We start from the raw sequence: 23,631 nt of genomic DNA on the forward strand, positions 1-23,631 counted from the left end.
AAAAAAAAAAAAAAAAAAAGCAGCTATACTATAGCTGATCAAATTCAAAACTAGCCAGTTTCAAAAATAACCAGTTTTCTGGTAATTTTGGATTTCTGGAAGCCAAATATTTGGTCCAATATTGTATTATTTCATATTTTGAATATTTAAAAATACTTTATAAAAATATATGAGTATAATACTTTAACTATTAATATTTTAAAATGAATATACATTTTAAATTAACAGTGTGTTAATGATGGTGGAGGAAATGTTCCTGTTTGGTCTCCATCTTTTGTTTGTAGTAGTCCTTCTTCAAGTCCAACGAGAAATGGAGACCGTCCATTAACTCCAGCCTTTCCATTGCAACCACTTACCCCATATATCAATCGAGGTGAGTAATCCTGCTTTATTATTAATGCAGAAAATTATTTGTTTCTTCATTTTTGGAATGAGAAAAACTCATTCATCAATGGAATGAGAAAAAAGTTTTTCTTGTTCCATTTAAACAATGCTTTTGAATTTAGAAATAACATGTTTATTAAAAATGTACACACAATCTTTGATTTACACAGTGAACTGATTCTATATAAATATAAATCATATAAATCAAGAGTCAGATGCATCATCAGAAAATTTCCAGGGGGGATCTAGTGGAATAAAAAATAGCATGTTATGTATACAGTTGAAACCTGTCTATCTGAAACATGTTTATCTCAAAATTTATTTTTTTCCCCATATTTTCATACTTAATTCAATATATTTTCCATGTTTATCTCAAATTATGGACTGAAATGTCAATTACAATTTCAAGCTCAATGACTACATTTTGAGTTGATTATATTGAAAACATTCTTGAGTAATAAGCAATGAATTATTAATGATAAACTCATGTAATAGACCAATATTAGTGAAAAAAGTCTATCAGAAAGTTCTGTCCATTTTTGAATTAAAAGAAAATAATACATTTTCAATGCATTTATTAATATTTACTGAACAATATAATTTCTATCATTACTAATAACCTATTTCCAGCATAAAAGTAATTTGTGGATTCCACTTCTGTAGAATGAAACATTCTACATCTTTGGAGATGAAAACAATTATATTATATTAACACCATCTGATTATTATCTGATAATTGGATGGTGTTAGATCTGGAGAGTATGGTGGATGTAACATAATTTCCCAGCCTAGCACTGCAATTTTCTGGTGAGTCACCAAAGTAGCATGTAGCCTGGCATTATCATGGTGTAGTATGATTTGCTTCCTATTGACCAGTGCCAGTCTCTTTTTCTTAAGTGCTTTGTTCAAATCATCTATTTGTTGAGAATACATTTCCAAATTGAGTCTTTCTTTGGGTTTGAGAAACTCATAGTGTATTGGTCCTTTGACATCCCCACCATATACATAGCATTCTCTTATTGAGGCTCAAGTTTGGTTTTGAGGTGGAGGGAGAAGGTTGTCCAGGTTCACAATATGCTCTTTTTCTCACAATGTTCTCATATATAATCCACTTTTCATCACTGGTTATCATCCCATCTAAGAAAGGTTTGTTTTTGTTCTGAGAAAGCAGATATGTGCAAATTAGGGTTTCTGAAACGNGGAAATAAGAAACCCTAGTGCAAATGACAACTCTGTCATGTAAACTTTTTTCATTTAACTTAAGAGGCATACATCTGAATTATTTATACATGAGTCCAAGTTTCCAAATATGATCAAAAATGGTTTGCTGTGTTGAGTTGAGCTTTTTCACAATCTCTGTTGTCAAAAAATGATCTTGCTTTATAATGATTGTAACATATTGTCATTGATCAGAGATGGTCTCCCAGTGCATGGCTTGTCATTTAGGTTGAAATTGCCTGCTTCAAATTTTTTGAACTGTCTCCTGAATATTCTGTTGTAAACTGCATCTTAACCAAAAACTTAGCAAATTTCTATATATTTCTGTAGCATTTCTACATTGTTGGAATTCATACAGAATGCAATGGTGTAAATGAACTTATATCAATAAACATGTTTACACAGATGAATCTCACTTAATACTGAGATGATGAAATCATTTTAGAAAAGCAAATATGTAGAAATACAATGGTAAAAGAGGCAGCCATATATGTTTCAAATGAGCAAGTTCATATGTTTTGAAACTTTACAGAATTTTTCAGTAGACCTAATAGTATCAATGTTTTGTCATTTTGTACATACATATATACATATAAACCAATAAAATATAATATATTTATGTGTGTATGTATGTACGTACAGTGTGGTTTGGAAAAATGGTGTGTATAGAGATAGTGTGAAAATTTTGAAAAATGTAACATCAGCACAAAATAAATATTGCAAAGATATTTAATAAATAAATAATTTAATAACATACTATTAAAATACATGAATTTATCTTTTTTCAAAACTATTAATTACATAGTATTTCAGTAAAACAGGTATTGCAAAAATGTGAATATAGATGGTATTTAAGTAAATAAAATATTTATTTAATATTTTGTTGGTCCTCCTTTAGTATCTGTAATAGCTTGAAGTTGACAAGGCATACTTGATACTAGTCTTTCAGAAAAGTCAAATGAAATTTTTTCCCATTCTTGGACTAAAACCTCTTTTAACTGTTGTTTTGATCTGATTTCAAAATTTTCTAGTTCCTTTTTCAACTCTGCCCATAGATGCTCTATGGGGTTGATGTTAGGTGATTGTGGTGGAGTTGGTAGAAGATGAGGAACATTATAGACCATCTATCAACACACAATATAAGCACGTTTGGGATCATTATCTTGCTGGCATTATCTTGTCAACAGATGTTATTCTTTTAAAATAGGGCAACTTTAAAAAACTGTAATGTAATAAATTATTTGCATTAAGAAATACTATTTCTGATATACAATTTATAATTTATTTATATTTATTATAATTTAATTGATAGAATCACCACCAGTTCCTCCAAGAAACCAGCCACAACCATCTCGGTAAGCAATTTGACTGTTTAAATATTTTAAATTTATCAAATGCTATAAAATCTTAATGTATATTTAAAAAAAATTTAATCATTGCAATAAAAAACAAAATTTCATTCTATTTGTGCATATATTTCATTTAATAACTGATATTTTAAATTAAAAATTAATTGCTAAAAATTGCTTAAAAAGTTAAATAAAATTTTTTTGGTATTTTTTAGTTTATTCTTAATGCTAAGCAACAAAATTGTTTTATTGACATTTTATTAAATTAATGTATTAATAAATAAAAATAATCTTACATTATTTTTATCTTGTAAGTAGTAATTAATTATTACTTACAAGATAATTTTACACAAGATAATACCATAATTTTTGAAGGGAGGTTGATTTTTTCTTCATCTGAATATATGAGTTTAAATTTCATTCATAACTTTTCTTTTCAAAACTAATTTGCTAACTTTTTATTAAATAGTGACATGCCTATCTATTATATAACAAATTCCATCAATAAGTACTGTCTTTAATTTAATCTAATAGCAATTACAAATACAAAAATTTCATATGGCATAAATCTGTTTAGTATTGAGGAGCTTTCTTGGAAATATTTTTATATTAATGAAAATTTAGCCATTTAAACATATATACATTGCTGTTTTGATAAATTTCATTGTGGAATAGAAACATACTTTGAAATTCAGAAAAATTTCAATAAGAAAGACATCATTGAGAGTTAAAAAGAGCTTGTAACAGCTGTGTATTTGAAAAAAATGATTTCTATCGAAATTTTGAATTATACAAAATGGATTGAATACATTTGTAATTATTAATTTTTACCATTTAACTTAATTTTAACAGACTTTTTGGATAAACTTACAACTATAAGATAAACTTAATAAATTAAGCAATGCATAAATAATCCATTAAGAATCAATTATTTAAAATTTCGATTAAAAACATTTAACATAAAAATTGAATGTATGTTATTGTGATATCAACACAATGCCAGGCTTCAATTTTTCATCATCATTTAATTTAAAAAATCCTGTGACTTCCAGTTCAGACTTGAGGTTCCAGACCTGATCTACAGTTAATCAGGGCCTCCAGTCCTAAGCTTCCCATATCTAGTCTCAATTTTTATTTATCTAACTCTATTCCCAAGATTAATGAAAGACAGCAGACGACAGTGGGAATTTTCAATTCTTTCAAATCTGTGATCTGAAAATATTTTAGCCTAATAAAATAACAGTCTTAAAATGTACATTAATTTTACAATTATAGTCCTGGAAATTTTATCAAAAGATAAAGATGGAATTTAGATCTATAATCTTCTAAAAGAAGAAATACATCTTTCAAATTGGGTCTTGTTCAATACAATAAGCTATGTCATTGCATCAGTTTTTCTCTCTCTCTTTCTTTCTGTCTTAAGTGCTAAGAAAGCTTTTTCCCCCATATCCATCATGGTTTTAGTTGGGTTTATATCCATAATTAAAGTGTCCAAGTATGAAGGACAGGGCCCAACATATCCAGGATACACCACTCCCTGGAAAACTTCTGAGAAGTTGCTTGTCCAGATTTGATCTTGGTCCCCAATGTGGTAGGGCCTTAACTGCTTCAGCCATTTATCCATCCAGCCATCCATTTAAGATATTTATAATAAGCAAAGATTGACAATTATTGGCATATTTTTATTTTATTATATTGTAGAATATTAATGTCTTTATGACTTTGAAAGTGCATCAATATATCCAGTTTTTGAATATCATTGTGTTGTTTTGATCTTTATCATTCTTTGTATAATCGATCATATTCAACTAAAACGAAATTGTCTAATAATCTTTTTAACTGTTTAGATTGTTTTTATTTAAATAACATAGCTAAATTTTAATATATTAAATTTGCTTTTAATGGTTTGCTTAAAAGAAAATAAATATCTATTGCTTTTGCTACTAAATATCTTGGCTTTTCTATCCTTATTCTTCAGACATTCACTTCCTCATCAGCTTTCTCTACTTCCATCTGATCGTCTTGGTTTACTCAAGAGATGGTTTTCTAGTTCTGGTCTTAATTTTCACAGGTAGGTAAAAAGATAAAAGATTGTCTTAAAAAACAAAATACATATATATATCAATATAATCAAATATATATATAAGGGAGACCATTCCACGTGTGGACAGTTCCATCAATTTAAATCTCACAACTTGCAACTTGTCAAGAGACTTCCCAAGTTTATTGTTAAATGGCATCTATGTACTGAGTCTGCACTAGCAAGATAGGGTAACCATGTGGACATTGGACATAAGTGATAAAACAACTTCAGGGTCTTTTTTAGCTTTCTCAGAAACATTTGTAAGATTCTCAGTCAGCATGTTTGCAGCATTCTAGTTGAGACTAAGTCATGAAGAAATATGTGTGTTGGGTGCATTGTAGATCCCCTGTTGCATTGTTTTCAAGTTATGAGTTTTGTCTCTCTCACTCACAGAACAAACATTACTCCATTTCCATAACTGTGAGGACCCGAACGAGGGTCGACTGAGGGGTCTGAATGAAGGGGATCGATCGGAAATTTAAAGAGCTCCTTTTCAGATGCGAATGGAAAGGATTAGATGTCTCAATCAAACAATGGAAATTTTTATGTAAATTAGTTAAACAATGGAAAGGAATAAAGTCGAGAAAAAGCAATGAGAGAGGAATCATATTCAGTCGCAACGCTGACCTCTCCCGCGCCCTCCATCAGGTTTCGAATTGTCACCAGGTGATAGTGAGAGACCAATGGAGAGGTGACTAAGGGGAAAAAACAGTATAAAACCAGCGTTTCAAGGACATTTTGGGTTCTTGGATTCATAGTGTTTCCTCTCTTGGACGTGCGTGCTCCAGATCTTTGGAAAACAAAAGAACATTTTGGAACTTGTGGAACCATCGTTCTTTGGTGTTTCCTAGTGATCTACAGATTTGTCAGTTCGCCCAATGAGAAGTTGCCGAAAGCCGTGATAAATCTCTGGGGCCTACGGAGAATTTTACCGTCTGTGTCCATCTTGTGGATGGACACAGACAAAGACAGAACTTTTCAAACTCTATTCGGACTTCATCCACACATTTTGTGTGTACTACCTCATCAATCAAGGAATTTGTAAGGAAATTTCTATGTTTTTAAACAGTTTTTAATGGTAACCTTGTCTCGGTGAATCTTTCTATACCCACATGACTGTTTAGACCACTCAATTGTCATGACATCTTTCACCTGAATGGCTAACCTCACATAACTAAACAATACATACCAGTGGATATATACTAGTGGATGCATATAGTAGTGAAAATGCATCCACTGATGGAATAGATTTTGTTAATGTTGCAACAGGCTTGCACCAACATTGAATCTTGTAAAAATTAATCATTATTAAGTATATTTACATGATAAATTAGTTTTCTAGGTGGATAATGATCTTTAAAATGCTACTGCCAAAGTATTGCCTAAGTAGAAATACAGGATGAGTATGTGTGTGATGATGAATTTGTCATATACCTCACAAGGAAAATCATTCATAGGTATATAGAAATACAGATTAAAAGAAATATTTAGTTGACATAAATGACATATTTGCCAAGTTATCTGAAATTTCTTTATCCTTTATGCAGTGTCAGAAAGTTTTTTATTTAATATTTATTTTAATGATTATGCCAATATTGGCTAATATTAAAACATTTTATTATTAGCATTTGTAGCTTATGCTTTTAAGTAAAAATTGTTATTATGTATTGAAAATTTTTACAATGTCAGTTGAGTGTCAATCCTTTGATTCTGAAATCCTTTTGTAAATGTTTAAACACAAGAATGATTGTTTTAAACTTTTCACAATATGTGCATATTTGAATTTTCTTTGGCTCAAAATATTTATGTCCGAAGATGGAATGCCCTGTATGGTTGTATATTACACTGCACTACAATTTGTTGTCTTATAAAAAGTTTTTTACTTTCAATACTGATGAAATGGTAGGACAATAGACAGTGCTGTGGCAGTATATAATTAAATTTGTTCTCTATAACCTCAATTCACAACAAATGATTTAAAAAGAAAGTGTCTGAACATGGAACAGTCTCTCCTATACAGTGTATATATATAATATATATACAGTATATATATATATGTGTGTGTGTGTGTGAACATTAACATATTTATTTTGTTTATTTTTATTTTTAGGAAAGAACATCATAGTCCTTCTTCTGACAATATTCCTCAGTGGCAGCAACCTACTTATAATATAAATGGCCAAAGTTCTCCTACTGTTTACTGTGGACAGTCTCATAGATCTAGTATGGTTTCATTAGCAGGTATTAATTTTTTAATCAATAAAAACATATAAATAACCATTAAAGAATATGGATTTAAGCTTATGTAATAGGTCATACTTATTTTTATTTTTTAACTTTTCAAGGAAAAGTATCTTACAATAAACTTAATGTAGAGTTTGCGCACGATGTATTTTACATTATAAACATGTCCATTATAACTTTATGCATTATATACCAGTGTGGTTTTTGCGTTGTTGTTGCTTTTATCTTTTGTCACTGCGAGTGGAAGAAACGAACGAGATGAGATCATAACAAAAACTAACTAACAAAAACTTTTATGGTCCTTGTCGCGTACTTGGTACAGCACATATCTCGACAACACGGCTAACAAAGACAACTGGTTTTCGACGGTCTTTGTGGGGTGAGTTCGAATTTATTCCAGGAAGTGATGACTCATACACCCGGGGGTAATTGCTTGTATTTTACAACCGTTAAGGATACAGATGTGAAGGGCGGCATTTGCCACAGAGTATCCCCCCAGTGAGGGATGAGCGATAGAATTGATGTCGAATGAGTCGCTTAACGTTACATTATGGTGACTAGTCTTTTAGGAAAATGAACATGATGGCCTGATCTAGTCGTAATGGTTTGATCTTCTCTAGAGGTAGTTTCCAGTTTTTTATTGTTTGCTGTTGCTGATGACAGTGGTGTCTGCGATGGACTTGACTGGATGGTTTTGATAATAGATTCCTGGGGTGATTCGTCCTGTTAGATATACGCTGGTTTTACTCTGTCAATGGAGATGGTTGATTTGCAACCTTGGATGTCAATTACTAGTGTTTTGTCGTGTTTTTCTAGCACTTTGTATGGGCCTGAGTAAGGCTGGCGGAGAGGAGATCGATTTGCGTTGAATCTTAAGAAAACATGTGTACATTCCTTTAGCTCTGGATGAGTGAAAATTTTCTGTATGGAATGAGCGGAAGTTGCTAACGGTTTCAGATTGGCCATGTGGGTTTTTAGTTGACTGACAAATAATTTGCAAGGAACTCATGGAGTGTTGGGGCTAATGATGTCAGCTGGTAATTTTAATGGGGTACCATATAACAGTTCAGCTGCTGTTGTGCCTATATCGGCTTTAATTGCTGAACAAATTCCCAGGAGGACTACCGGAAGGGCGTCTGTCCATTTGGAGGATTCGTGTGACATTAGCAATACCTTAAGGTGTCTATGTAATCGTTCTATTAAACCGTTTGATCGGGATTGGTATGCTGCTGAATGGATGTGATTGGTGCTGAGAAGTCTGGTCAGTTCTTGGAATAGGTTTGATTCAAACTGACGTCCTTGATCAGTGGTGATGGTAGTAGGGCATCCAAATCTTGCGATCCAACCTGAGAAAAAGCTTGGCATACCGTCTCAGCAGATATGTCGACAATTGGGATGACCTCTGGCCATCTGGTAAAACAGTTGATCACTGTAAGGCAGTAATGTTTCCATCAGCTGGAGGAAGTGGTCCTATCAGGTCCATGTGAAGATGGAAAAATCTTGCTTCCGGAAGTGTAAACTTCCCTATTGGTGTCCAGGCGCGGCGATGAATTTTCGATTTCTGGCAGGGAATACAATGCAAGGAATGTGCCCACTGACGGATGTCCTTCCGCATGCCCGGCCAAACATAATGGCTTGAAATTAGCTTAGTGGTTGCTGTTGCTCCTGGATGAGAAAGTCCTTGTAGGTGATCGAATATGATTCGTCGGAAATTATGCGGCACGAAGGGGCGAGGTTTTCCGGATGATGTGTCACAGCAGTGGCGGCCGTAGGGGGTGGCGAGCAGGGCAATCGCCCGGGGCCTCGCTCTCGAAGGGGCCTCGTGCAACAACCAAGTAGAAAAAAGTTGATATTTAAAATTTTTTATTTTATCCTTGGCGATTAGTTATAACAATAAAATAAATTTAATTCATAGTACAGTATATATTAATATTAATAAGTGCCNACAAATATGATAAAATGACAACAAATCATGTAGTATAGCAATTTCTTGTGTTATGGTATGTTGATAGACCCTAAAAAACAAATCAAACTTGAATAAAAATTGTTTGCATGTCATTTTTGTCTTTAAGATATAGAGCCAGATAGTGGCGCCTTAGGGGGTGGCGAGCAGGGCAATAGCCCGGGGCCTCGCTCTCGGAGGAGCCTCGCGCAACAACCAAGTAGAAAAAAGTTGATATTTAAAAATTTTTATTTTATCCTTGGCGATTAGTTATAACAATAAAATAAATTTAATTCATAGTACAGTATATATTAATATTAATAAGTGCCTAAATAAAATTTCTTATTTAGATTTATCCACTCTCACATTCGTATAAATAGTAAGATTAACGATATCAAAATTAATTAATTTAACAGTTAATAATATTTTATGTAATTTGACTTACATTTGAAAAATTCATTACTATTTGAATATTACGCCTCGAGCATTAGAAAACACACTTAAACGCGCGGTTTTGTTACTTTCGTGATTCATCGTGTTTACGATTTACACTCGGGGAATCCCTGTGTTTCATTTCGTTTGTCAACTCTTGTCACCTGACACTTATTTTGCTAGCCGTTGTATGCATTACATAATCGTTTGTATATATCTTTCAGTAGGTAAATAAACATTAAATGGTATTAAGTTTCAGTGAATCTTACATTATTAACAGTACTTATAGTAAGGAGTGAACTGTTAAAAAAAACTGTGTAAAATTGCTTACAAATTATTTCTGAATTCGTTTTATGTGCAAAACAAGATTTATGAAATGAGTTCACGTGATCGTGATGCCGGTAGAAAATTTGAGTCGGGTAATTCAAAAAGGAAACGAGCTATCAAAAGAAAGCGGGTAGAAGAAAAACTACGTGGGTCTTTATATAAATATATAAAAAGTGATTGTCAAGAAACCTCTAAAAACCCATCATTGACTGAAAGTGACACATTATTGCACTGTAACCTTAACCCAGCTGAAATTATTCCTTCAACATCATCATGGATGCCACCTAGTAACAATAGCGAGGATAATGAGTCAACAACATCATTGTCTCTTACACCACCGCCGCCTTCGTCAACACTATCCAGCCAAGAATACGTATCTAAGTCTATGTCTATATCCACGACTGGCGGAATTGAAAATCTGAATCCTCAGAATGACCCAGGTTTGTGGCCATTGACAATTACTGATGTAGACCGAACTGAGATTGTATTAAAAGGTCCAATCCGGGTTAAAGTTGATTTTTTTCCCGTAAATGATAACGGACAACGATTCAGCGAATATCATTACAGTAAAATATTAGCTAATGGTGAAAAACTTGACAGGCGCTGGATGATTTATTCACAAACAAAGGATGCCGTTTACTGCTTTCCGTGTCGACTGTTCGGACTAGAAAATACAAGAATTGGATCCAGTGAAGGAGTGTGTGATTGGAAACACTTGGGTGATTATTTAAAGTCTCATGAATCTAGCCGACTGCACAAAGATTGTATGTTGAAATGGTTAAATTTAGAAAACGGATTAAAAAGCTGTACCACTATTGACTCTTTAGCCCAGAATCAAATTGAACAAGAAAGGCAGCGTTGGAGAGATATTTTAGAAAGACTACTTGCAATTGTAAATTTTTTAGCATCTCACAATTTGGCCTTCAGAGGTCATAGAGAGAAAATAATATCTGACTCAGATTCAAGTGAGACTAGCGGCAACTTTATAGATTTAGTAAAGTTAATAGCCCGATTCGATCCAATGTTGCGACTTCACCTAAAACAAGTAACAGACAAGACGACTAATGACCACTATCTCGGAAAAAATATTCAAAATGAGCTTATACAATTAATGGCAAGTCACGTGAAGGCTCAAATTGTTGACAAAATAATAAAGAATAAATATTACTCGATTATTCTTGATTGTACTCGTGACGTTTCTCGTGTTGAGCAACTGTCAATTATTATAAGATTTTTTAATACAAATACAGCTGACATTGAAGAACATTTTATTGGCTTCTTAGCCGTCGAAAAAACCACAGCTGAGAGTTTGACTAATTACATAATCACAGAGCTAGAACAGTTGGGTATATCATTGCAAAACTGCAGAGGCCAAGGATATGATAATGGAGCCAATATGCGTGGAGAAAAAAGTGGTGTCCAGAAACGTATACTTGAAATTAATCCACTTGCTTATTTTTTACCTTGTGGGAGTCACAGCTGGAATCTCATCCTAGGAGATGCAGCATCCTCTTGTGTTCAAGCAAAATCTTTTTTTGGTTTGCTACAAAGGCTGTACACTCTGTTTGCCGGCTCGAGTCAGAGGTGGGCTATTTTAAAAGCACATGTAAAATCCTTATCGCTAAAACCACTTTCCGAAACTAGATGGGAATGCAGGGTAGAATCGGTGAAGGCCGTTAAATACCAACTAAGCGATATATGTGATGCTTTGAAGGATTTAACAGAAAATACAACAGATTGTCAGTTGGTTAGTGAATGCCATTCTGTAGAAAAGGAAATAACTACCTACGAATTTGTAGTTGCTCTCGTCGTATGGTATGACATTCTTACAAAGATAAATGTTATAAGTAAAATCTGGCAGAGCGAAAAAATGCTCCTAGATGCGGCTATACAACACCTAGAGGCATTTACACATTGGCTTGATAATTATCGGGAAAATGGTTTCCAATCATCCTTGGTAACAGTGAGAGAAATAGCCGAGGAAAATGATATTGATAGAGAGTTCAAAGTCGTGAGAAGGAGATGTAAAAGAACAAATTTTGATTATGACCAGAAAGATGAAGCTCTTGAATTATCTGAGGAAGAGAGTTTCAAAATAAACTATTTTTATGTCGTTGTCGACAATGTGCGCGCAAGCTGCCAACCTAGATTTGAGGCACTTAAACATCATGAGAGCATATATGGTTTCATGTATAACATAAAAAGATTAAAGGAAATTAGTGATTGTGAACTTTTGAAGCAATGCAGTGACTTGCAAATATCTCTAACAGTAGGAGAAACATCTGATATTGATGGACATGAATTGTATGAAGAACTGAATATGTTTATCCGTGTATATGAAGGAAACGATGACATTATCTCGGTGCTGAAATATATAATAGAAAACAATTTAACTGAAGTGTACCCCACTATGGAAGTAGTCCTGAGAATTATTGCCACCACACCTGTGACAGTTGCGTCTGCAGAAAGGAGTTTTTCGAGGTTAAAAATGATTAAAACATATTTCAGGAATTCGATGACACAAGATCGGCTTTCGGCCCTTGCTATTCTTTCAATTGAAAATGACGTAGCTCATTCGTTAGATTATTCTGCTTTAATTAAAGATTTTAGTCTTAGGAAAAGCCACAAACATCATTTTTAAATCCCTGTGTATATCTTTTAAGGCATTTATGTACCTTAGTTTATCATCATTAATAATTTGTCGTCTTTATGTTTGTTAACTTTTATAAATCTTCTAATATAGGCCTAATATGTTAAAACTCTACATTTATTTATTTATAACTTTTGCATTTCTCGTCAATCATCAGAAATACCTATTTCAATTCACATATTTTGCGCAAAGGACAAGGGCCTTGCAAAGATCTTCCGCCCAGAGCCTCGCAATGGATAAGGCCGCCGCTGTCTTTCTTACTTTTTCAATGTTCTAAATTCATTACTATTCTTATAAAAATAATAATCTAAGTTCAATTGTCGTTAAATATAAATTTTTCTGATGTATACTGTCAAATATTTAATTCAAAATATGGTCACAGTATGATTTATTCACATTTTGAGATAAAAATTTATTGCTGTTAAATGTAACAGGATAATATATCAATAATATAATCATAACAGATTTTTTCATGTTCAATAGTTGTAATCCTAGTTGTTGATTAAATAATGTTGGTTGCTTAAAGTTATATGAACTAAGTATCAGTTGATGCTTCTGACAAAGATTACATTCCTTTGCTCAGCTAAAATGATACAATTATCTCTATTCATTCAAAATTTTCTTGATCCTTGTGTGAAATCTGGATTTTCTACCGATTTTTTCCCCGATCAATGTCCCATTTTACCTAAAAAAACCAATTAAATTCCCCTAAAAAACTAGAGTGAAAAACACTTGAAAGAGGGAAAAATTTTAACACCCCCTTTTTCCAAGGTAAACATTCGCCCATCTCGACAATCATTCCCACACTACAAACTTAAAGGTTGATAGTTAACATACAATTTTGTCATTTTATTTGGGTTTCAGGGACACCTCTGACCTCCCCGCACACCTTTCACCTCACAACTAATTAGTCACATGACAGTTTTCCCACCGTGAAACAATAAAAGCCACTTCTCTCCCCCCTCTGGGGAGTCACTCATCAATGGTAGTAGTAATACATACTCTAGGATTTAACTTTAACTTGTGTCCTACGTTTATGCTCTACATTTGTTCTCTAGGATATCTAAACCCATAGAGAGGTATGGAACTAACTTTTGTGAACTCTCTCTTGGCCCCTTCACATTTTAGGATCTCAGAATTTTCTGTTGATAATAGTTATTGTATCGTTTATATAGATAACTAATAAATCGTTGTTTCTTTATTAAATTGGTGTCCTCTTTTACTTGTATATTGCCTGTCACCTTACCAACGGCACTCCTCCCTCCTCCACTCGACCTGAAAAATTTTAATCCCGTTCCTTCGGGATAAACTAAAGAAAAGTTAAGCCATCTCTGACTAGTGGGCAAGTCCCTCCGACTTGAAAGCTGATCCACAGAGGTACAACGTAGTCATACCCCCAGTTCTCACATATTGGTGTCAGAAGTGGGGTTTTGACTTTTTCGGAACTTTGATGAAGCAAAAAAAAAAAAGGCCATATATAAGTAACACAGTCGATTCGAATCGAGTTAGGTATTAGTCTCCTACCGTAGGGAAATTAAATAATAATTAGTAGACACAATGGAGGACGATCCCCAACCTCAACCTGCGGCTGGGCCAGGCAACCCAAATCTGAATCCAGCACCAAATCCTCTTACATTGGGAGGTCTAGATGGTATAATACCTTTGTTACTGTATTTTCTGGAGAGGCAGGAGGCCCCAGAGTAACTGATTTTTTTGATTCATTGGCAAATATTACCAAAGTAACTGCCTGGTCAAAGGCACAGGTGCTAGTGGTAGAAAAGTTAAAACTCACAGGAATAGCACGTGAATTTGTAAGGAAAGATCATAGGATTAAAGCAATAGATGAATTCAAGGAATTCAAATGCTTAATGATAGAGTGCTTTGACTGCAAACCCTTTCCATTTCGACTCAGTCAATTTTATACCTGCGTTCAGAAAAGGGAGGAATATGTGCAGATGTATGCCGCGCAACTTCAGTCGTTAGCAATGGAGATAGTGATCATGCTGGAGCCAGGCACAAATGCCGCAAAAACTGCTATCATTCAAAGACATCATAACTAACTTTCTACATATGTACTGTACATATACATATTTCTTTCATCATTCTACTAATGCATTAAAATAAAATTAGGTAAAACAAAAATCATTATAATTATTGACATAAAAACAATGTAAATGATACTTAAAACAAATATACATAATTATTCCAATATTTAAAATTTACTTACATATAATTAAGCCATAGATATGCTTGAGCTTTTTCAGGAATCTCATTTTTCTTTTGATTTTCTGATTGATGAGTTATCTCATTATTATGTTCAAGTAATTTACTAGAAGCAAGAAAAAAAATTAGTAAATAATTTTTAAATGTGTAGTTCATTTAAATAAAATATTTTTAAATGTGTAGTAAATAAAATATTTAAATTATTAAAAAATGCAAGTAAATTTTGCTAAAAAGTTTTGAACTTTTCAATTATTAAATATATATCATCTAAAATAGTAAACAAAAAAAAATTCATTATTTAAATTACTTCAACACACATTATAAATCATTATTACGTTGATACTAAAATAATGAGAGATAAAAACAGTGAAAACACGTCTCCATATTCTACACACATTTTTACAAAAAAAAAAAAAGGAAAAAACTTAAATTTAATAGTAACACAAAAATATATTTATTTTTAAGCCATCTTAATTTTTAAAAAAAGCAGTAAATTTACATTATTTTCAAAATAACACAAAGATAAATCATTACAGTTAAAAATAATACATATTATGCTTAAAATATATTTCTAATCACTTTGGGAAAATTTTATGGATACTATATTTCAATTAATGTTAACTGTATAATTTGTTTCTAACTAATTTTGATATGTAAGATAGAATTCATGAATTATTTTATGAAAATCATTTAAACAGAAAAGAATTGAATAAAGTCTAATCTTCATAATACAAAACAGAAAATTATTACTATTTGAATATTCAAATTAATAACAAAAAAAAAAATTCAAATCTAACATATATCAGAAAACATTTTTAAAAATCTGTATATGTTCTAATCTTATATAACTAATGCAAATAGTTATTTTTAAATATTTTATCACCATTTTTATATTAAGTGATAAACAATTTACATTGATGATAAACAACTTTCCCATTGAAAAAAACAAGAAAAAAAAAATGTTTCATATTTTAAAGACTTATCAATATAACATTCCACTAAGTTTTTTCTGAAAATTACTATATTAAATATAAAACAATAAAGACTGGAATCAAGTTATTTGATATATTATATATTTAAACTTACCAATAAAGAGAAATGGCACTTTCTGGTATTCTACAAGACATGACTGAATTTTTAAAAGTTTTATATATACAGTTTTCTAATAAATCCTTTGCCTTATGTGTGTTGTTATTATTAAAATAAAATAAAGATGCCGCATAATATAAGTAAGGATCAAAAGGTGCAATGGTTATTGCTTTTTCAAAAATCTATGTAAAAAAATTTTTCATTATAAATTTCATAAAAATAAAACTTTTAAAATACTTTCTCATTTAATAAACAGATTATTATATACTTTACCTATGTTTATTTTTATTGTAAAATAAAAATTATTGAAGCATTAATAAATTATTTAACATGTGTTTGTGAATTAATTAATAAAAAATTCATTATTTAATTTTTAATCAAATATGTATAATATCAGCAAAATTTAAAAACAATTAGAAAAATATATCATAAAAATAAAAAAATGTAAAAACTTATGTACAGTATGACAAAATTTCTTATACAGGTAACCTCCGTATAACACGGCACTTCTATAGCATGGATTCACTCTAACACGGTTCGAGAATTGGGAACATCCCCATATAACACGGTGCTTTTATAGCGCAGATTCACTCTAACACAGTTTGTGAATTGGGTAAAACTCTTGTACAACATGAAACGTAATAAATTTTCACATACTTAAGTACTAATAGTTCATGAAAATTATTATTTTCGTGAACTATTAGTACTTAAGTATGTAAATTTTCTTTTCCCGCTTTCTGTCGATACACGTGGTCCTTCTCAAAACTTCTTTCAGTGTTGCCTGATCTCGATGCTTCTGATTTTGGTGTTTCCAGATGTTTTTCCCTTATTCTATACTTGCTTTATTCTTCATAAGTGCTTAGCACCATGTAAGGAAATTTATAAAGATCTTTTAACTAAAAGCAAGCAATCTGAAATAACATATTTTTTTGCAAAAGGTAGAGCATGGATTTGAAGACAATGCAGAAAAATGCTCAGATGATAAGGATATCTTGCCAAAAAGAAAACACCCTCGGTTAATAGTGTTTAGTGATGACGAAAAAAACATTGTTTAATTTATATTAACATATCACTTAAGAAAATTTTAATAAAGATATTTATCTTAATTATGAAAATATAATAGTATGTTTTTTTATTTTTGGAACCTAACCTCCTTTTTCGTACTAGTTCTTTGTTTCGTAAATCACGGATTCGCATAACACGGCAATTTTTTGGAACATAACTCCCAAGTTATACGGGGGTTACCTGTATTTAAAAACTTATAGTATATTATTTAACCTTGCTTGCTTCTTCAAATAAAGATTGATGAATATATATTCTGGCTGTTAATAACCATGTATCAGTAATATCTGATGATAATTCTTGTAACTGCCTGCAGATATTCATTGCTGAATCATAACTATAAAACATATACATCATTTTTCAATTTGTCAACAGTAAATTAAGCAAAAACTATAATTATTAATAAAATATCTTACTTTTCATTAAACAATTCTAAAGTAATCAGTTGAAAATAAAATGGAAAATATAAATCTTTATTTTTACATCTCTCTAAATAAGTAGATAAAATTTCTTCAATTGTTTCTTTAATTATTTCTTTAGATTTATTAAGTTTTGAATATTGTGACCAATCAATCAGGAATAAATCCTATATAAAAATTGTATTAATAATCATTTTTAAAATAAAATTATGTAATAAATAAAAACAGTAACAATATTTTAAAATATTTATTATAATCTATTTTAGCCAAATTGACACTATTATATTTCTGGTAAAATTACTTATAAACTGCCTAATAAGGTTTGATAAATATATTACAATCGTAATTATAATTTCTTTGATATTAATCTTTAATAAAAAATCATATTACTTTCATTAGCTTATTACAAGATATGTATTCTAATTTTCTAAATTATAATTTAATGTAATTAAGAGAAAATATCAAAAATCCGTAAGACGAAAATATTAACAAAGGAAACTATAAATGTGAAATTAACAAAATAATTAAAATTTAATTATTATTCATGTGAATATGATTCATTACTTAAATATTCATAACAGTTGCTAGCAATTAAAACTAATTTTTATAATCCAATTTCAGAAATATTTGAAATTATAAACTAATATATCAACCAAAGAATACTCTTAAGTGTATTAAAAACTTATTCAAAGTTCTTTTGAAAACAAATTATTACTAAAACATTATTCATCAAATTCAAAATTTACTATTTAAATTACATAAAAAAAATTATGATCTTACCTTTGAAACTATATGACCAAGATTATCTTGACCATTTTGAAAAATGAACGCGGGTAGAGAATTAAATACAAATATATATATGTAACACAACAATGCAAAACAATAATCTTTTTCCGTTAAAAATTTGATAGAATTTTCTTCAATCTCTTCTTTTGTCATCTTCATACAAGAATCATAGACAAACTGATCATTTTCTTGAAGATTTTTAGTTTCATCAATATGGAAGGCATCTGAAATTTGATTCATGTTTACATTTTCAACTTTTTCTTTACTGTGTTCATTTTGGTCACAAGTTTTTTCTTTTTGACAATGAATGAGTTTCCTCTAAAATTAAAAATTAAAAGTATATTGTGCTTGTCTCTCAAACAAGCATATTACAATAATAAATAAAAAAGAAAAAACACATTAACATTTAGTAGAAAATTTATCCAGAAATCTTATAAGAACCATGGTTATTAATTATACATATCTATTTTCATTTTAATCCTTTTCATTCAGGCAAGAAAACAGTATAAGTTTTTTTTTGTCATTCTTTTCTAACCAAAAACATATTTTTAATTATGTCATAGCTTAATATCATAAAATTGACTATTTCCCCATTTGTCTAGAAAATATACTTTTACTTTTCACTATGAATATCATAGTAAAAAGTAAATCAAAATACGTCCACGAGAACGAGCTCTAAACAGGTCTGAGTATCTGAGTAGTGCAACTTTAATTATAACCACCCTGTATATAAATCATTAAGATTATATATATATTTTTTTCAATCACATTTTTTTTATGAGTTATTTCTTTTATTATATATATATATATATATATATAATAAAAGAAATAACTCATAAAAAAAATGTGATTGAAAAAAATATATATATAATCTTAATGATTTATATACAGGGTGGTTATAATTAAAGTTGCACTACTCAGATACTCAGACCTGTTTAGAGCTCGTTCTCGTGGACGTATTTTGATTTACTTTTTACTATGATATTCATAGTGAAAAGTAAAAGTATATTTTCTAGACAAATGGGGAAATAGTCAATTTTATGATATTAAGCTATGACATAATTAAAAATATGTTTTTGGTTAGAAAAGAATGACAAAAAAAAACTTATACTGTTTTCTTGCCTGAATGAAAAGGATTAAAATGAAAATAGATATGTATAATTAATAACCATGGTTCTTANATTGACTCATATATCTTGAGAGGACAAACTATTATAATTTTTAAAGTAACTTACCTTAAATAATGAAATGGCAGATTCATAACCTTCAACTTGTAAAGTTAATTGCACTTGGTAAATTATTACTTCTAAAATGCAATGAGACAATATCTCAGATGTAGATATATGATCTAGTCCTTTGGAAGTCAAATTTTTCAGCATCTCCAAACAGATATCATGTTTAGATGGATATTCTTTGATAAACTGAAGATACTAAAACAATAGTAAATAATATATTGATATTACATAATGAGATAACTTCAACTTTTATTGTAATATATAGTTTCATTAATTAAAATTTATTAATATGAATAATATCCATTTAAAATTTTAAGCATTAAAAAAGTAGTTTTAAAAAATCCTTTCAAGTATTAATAAACTTTCCAGGATGAAATACTTAACTTGAATGTAAAACTTCTTGAAGTACTACATTCAAGTTATATAATTATTATTATGAATTATAATTATTCTATACAGTGGTATCTCAGGATACGAATGCCCCAGCATAGGAAATTTTCAGGACACAGCAAGAAATTCAAACATATTTTTGCCCCACGATATGAACAAAAACTCACCATACGATGTTACATTAGTTTGCAGCACCATTTTTTATTCACTTCTGTTCATTGGTCTCAGTCTGCGTGTTTGCTTCGTAGTGGAAGGATCTCACTCGATAAAGGAAATCTTGAGGTATTATCAGAAAGTGACTGATTTTATTGAAAAGAAACATCCCAAAAAGGTTCGCACTAACCATATTGCTGCTCACAGTAACGACATTTGCCTAAGTCATTTTAGAAACATTTTAAAAAGTAGGCGAAGTCTTTGGTAGTAGGCTCTTTGGATAGATATTTTACCAAGCGACCTCTATCCAGTGAAAGTGCTGGTGGAAGTGAAGGAAAGAAAGCAAAAAGCAGTAAATAAAAAATNAATTTCCATCTCTTTCTTCCGTGATTATGTCAATCTTCACCTTGATTATGTCGAACAGTAACCATGTTTGTACTTAACTTTTGGTAATAAATTTATTTTGTTATTTACACTTGTCTTTGTTTTATGGACCATCGGAGCTTGAAAAAAAAAACTCACCCTCGTATTATTAAAAAATAAATTAGATTAACAAGGAAACAATTATAATACTCTCCCTGGCCTATTAGTATCATTATTGATATATCTTTATGCTCTATAAAAATCATTTAAAATATTGATTGTTTATTAAAAAAAATAAATAAATAAATACAAATAAAACTAACTAAAAATAATAATGCCCTAAAATTTTTTTTAATAAAAAAAACTTTTTAGAGGATATTTTTTTAGAATGTAACCAACATCAATTAAATTAGGCATAAAATAATAATCATATCAATAAAAATTCTTCTTATATTAAAATGCAATCAATTCCATTTAATTGGGCCATCAGTTAATTGGGGCAGCCACTTTATTGGGCCAAATTCGAAAGAACGGAAACCAAACTAATAAATTAATATATAATTTAATTGCTTAATTGGGACAACGTTTCACTTAATTGGGACAGCAGCAGAAAAAGAATTTAGCAAGTTTTGATATATTTTAGAGATCTTTCAAAAATATGTACACACTACATACACTAATGTTGTGTAGGCTTAATGATTGGCAGAGATAAAGCGATTTTGTCTTTTTCTTGGGCAGTTCAGTTTTTCTAGAGGAGGTCATCTTAGCAGGATGTATAACATGGAAATCCCATCTGAGATGGACCTGAATGCGAGCTACTGACCCTGCTCTGGATTGGACCAGACAATCCCTTTAAAAGTGAAGGGACAAAAATCCACTTTAAAAGTGAAGGGACAAAAACTAGAGTAAGAATTACAATCTAAAAAGATCAATGTTGGCCAGATTAAAATTCAAATTACAGGATTTAGTTCCAAGATTTTACTCTGATGAAAATATCAGTTTGTTTTTTGTTTGTATGAGAGAGAAATGAAAATTCTGAAGGTTGCAGAAAATTATTGGGAGTGTTACCTACTAATATAGCAAAACTAATTACTAGAGAACTGGAACAAAAATCACAATAGACAATGATTATATAAAGTCATTTCTACTAAAAAGGTTAAACTGAGCCACAATAAATTCAAACAAAATTATTTTACAAGCACAAAAGGTATCAGGTAATACTTAAAAATAGTTCATTAATTCAAAGTAAAAATCTTTTCAAGGATGGATTTTTTGGTTTGAAAATGAAAAGCTTCGAGCAGTGAGAGATCTCATCATAACTGATTAAATCAAAAGAAGACCCCCTTAGGGTCTTTTTGGATGTGTGAGCAAATATTGTATCTCCAAGTGAATTAGTCAAGAAGTTGAACAGATATGATAATATTAGGAGGAATGAAGGAGTGTAATCTAGGGGATCATACAAAAGAAAATGCAAAGCAAGCAGATATCTCAAGCAACTCCTAAGCTGTTACAAACCTACTGCCAAACTGCTGTGTTTTTACAATTTGGTCAAGAAATGTACACCACTATTGCTGTGGCATATAGCATCTGATCAATAATTGGTAATGATAATTTTATACCAGAAATTATACCTTATTTCAAAAGAATCTCAATTATATTAAAAGAAATTAAAAAGCAAATGAAAATTAAATAAAACTGATGGAAGAAGGTGGCAAACACTAATAGACTTTGGAAACAACTCCATATTTCCAGTCTGGAGATTAAGTATTAGTTATATCACATCCTGTGAACAATTTCAATTATCAAAGGTGTTCTAAATTGATGCCTTGCAGTGATACATCTTGTTATATTTTTGCAAAGATCACTAATATCATATGAAATGGACAATCTGAAAAACCTACTACCTCAGTAAGTGTGTATCATACCTGTCTTGAAAGAGTATCATGATCAAAGCAAAATCCCAGTTATGCAATTAAGAAAATGGGGAAGATCAAGATCAGTTAGTAATTCTGTATCTGGACAATTTCGAAACCAGAGGGAAATCTGTAACAAATCTCTCGAAAAAATTTTTTTACCATGTGTCACTAGTTGTTGATGCTAGATGAAAGGAGAATGACAAACCTATAACTTCAGGACTGAAGAAAGTTGGCGAATTCGGACTTAACTATAAACTTTTTGTCTTGCAGCAGAGGAATGTCATTGTTCGAGGGTTGAATGTTTATACTAAAGCAGAATGTTATAAGTTTCCATCGACATTTGATTCCTTTTTTCGACAATGTTATTTTAACGTGGAGGCGACAAATTTATTTTAAATATGTCAAAAATTTAGAGGGGAAAATGAACAATTTTGGGCTTATTCTGAGGTCGGATCTCACAAATAGCTAAAAAGAAATATTTTAAACACAATTTCTAACAATAGTGCATGATCTTTACATTCCATTCATATTTAATGAAAATATTTTCTGTACAAGTTACATTCATTTCCTATAAAAATGAAATTTTATAAAATGATGAGTTTATAGAATTCATTTTTTATAGTACTTTTTATAGTTAGAACATAATTTTTACAGAAATTACATTAATAGTATTAATATAAATTTATTAATACAGAATATATATATAGGCTGTTTTTTCAAGCTCCGATGGCCCATAAAAAAAAAAAAAAAGACAAGTGTAAATAACAAAATGAATTTATCACCAAAAGTTAGGTACAAACATGGTTACTTTTCGACATAATCATGGTGAAGATTGAGGAATTTGTCATATCTGTGGACGAGCTTTTCCATCCCCTTGTGATAGAATGTTGCCGCCAATGACTTGAAATGGGCCCTAATATTGTTTTGAAGATCGTCATTAGTCTGAAACCTCTGCCCTGCTAGCCACTTTTTCAGTTCAGGAAAGAGGTGAAAGTCTTCACACATTAAAAAGTTTTAAGCTGGGTAGAAGTTCTCATCACATTTAAACACCCAGCATATATCCTTGATTTAGTGCCGAGCAATTTCCATCTCTTTCTTCCGTGATTATGTCAATCTTCACCTTGATTATGTCGAACAGTAACCATGTTTGTACTTAACTTTTGGTAATAAATTTATTTTGTTATTTACACTTGTCTTTGTTTTATGGACCATCGGAGCTTGAAAAAAAAAACTCACCCTCATATTATTAAAAAATAAATTAGATTAACAAGGAAACAATTATAATACTCTCCCTGGCCTATTAGTATCATTATTGATATGTATTTAAAATAAGTAAAAATCATTTAAAATATTTCATTATACGCAG

At 30.6% G+C, this 23,631-nt stretch overlaps 3 protein-coding genes across 3 annotated transcripts in view; 2 read left to right on the forward strand and 1 right to left on the reverse strand.

Annotated features, from left to right (window-relative positions):
- The window catches only part of LOC111624046, a 21,721-nt gene extending 12,702 nt beyond the window's left edge, over positions 1-9,019 (forward strand). Inside the window, exons 4-7 of the mRNA XM_023366825.1 lie at positions 229-373; positions 2,915-2,957; positions 4,930-5,022; positions 7,145-9,019. Coding sequence (XP_023222593.1) covers positions 229-373; positions 2,915-2,957; positions 4,930-5,022; positions 7,145-7,307 — 444 coding nt within the window. The 3' untranslated portion in view covers positions 7,308-9,019. The remainder of the gene's footprint in view (positions 1-228; positions 374-2,914; positions 2,958-4,929; positions 5,023-7,144) is intronic.
- Positions 9,020-9,330: 311 nt separating this feature from the next.
- Positions 9,331-12,620, forward strand: LOC111624065 (zinc finger MYM-type protein 1-like). The gene has a single exon (XM_023366847.1). The coding sequence runs from the start codon at positions 10,029-10,031 to the stop codon at positions 12,618-12,620; it is 2,592 nt and encodes an 863-aa protein (XP_023222615.1). The 5' UTR covers positions 9,331-10,028.
- Positions 12,621-14,835: 2,215 nt separating this feature from the next.
- On the reverse strand, positions 14,836-19,632 carry LOC111624057. The gene is made up of 6 exons (XM_023366837.1): positions 19,444-19,632; positions 18,203-18,526; positions 17,420-17,589; positions 17,220-17,340; positions 15,939-16,123; positions 14,836-14,958 (listed from the first exon to the last, which is right to left on the reverse strand). Exons 1-6 carry the CDS (start codon positions 19,585-19,587, stop codon positions 14,853-14,855), a joined length of 1,050 nt encoding a protein of 349 aa, XP_023222605.1. The 5' UTR covers positions 19,588-19,632; the 3' UTR covers positions 14,836-14,852.
- Between the last annotated feature and the right edge of the window lie 3,999 nt (positions 19,633-23,631).

This window comes from Centruroides sculpturatus, unplaced genomic scaffold (genome assembly GCF_000671375.1).
Source record: "Centruroides sculpturatus isolate CEXI.00-Female unplaced genomic scaffold, Cexi_2.0 scaffold323, whole genome shotgun sequence".
Lineage (NCBI taxonomy): Eukaryota > Metazoa > Arthropoda > Arachnida > Scorpiones > Buthidae > Centruroides > Centruroides sculpturatus.

Excerpts from the sequence above, each read along its gene's own strand:
- LOC111624057 (XM_023366837.1), bottom strand. The coding sequence starts at position 19,587 with ATGCTGAAAAATTTGACTTCCAAAGGACTAGATCATATATCTACATCT. Across the intron at positions 17,590-18,202 it reads TTGGTCATATAGTTTCAAAG|GATTTATTCCTGATTGATTG; the intron begins GTAAGATCATAA and ends ATTTTTATATAG. Across the intron at positions 14,959-15,938 it reads AGTGCCATTTCTCTTTATTG|TAAATTACTTGAACATAATA; the intron begins GTAAGTTTAAAT and ends TCTTGCTTCTAG.
- LOC111624065 (XM_023366847.1), top strand. The coding sequence starts at position 10,029 with ATGAGTTCACGTGATCGTGATGCCGGTAGAAAATTTGAGTCGGGTAAT.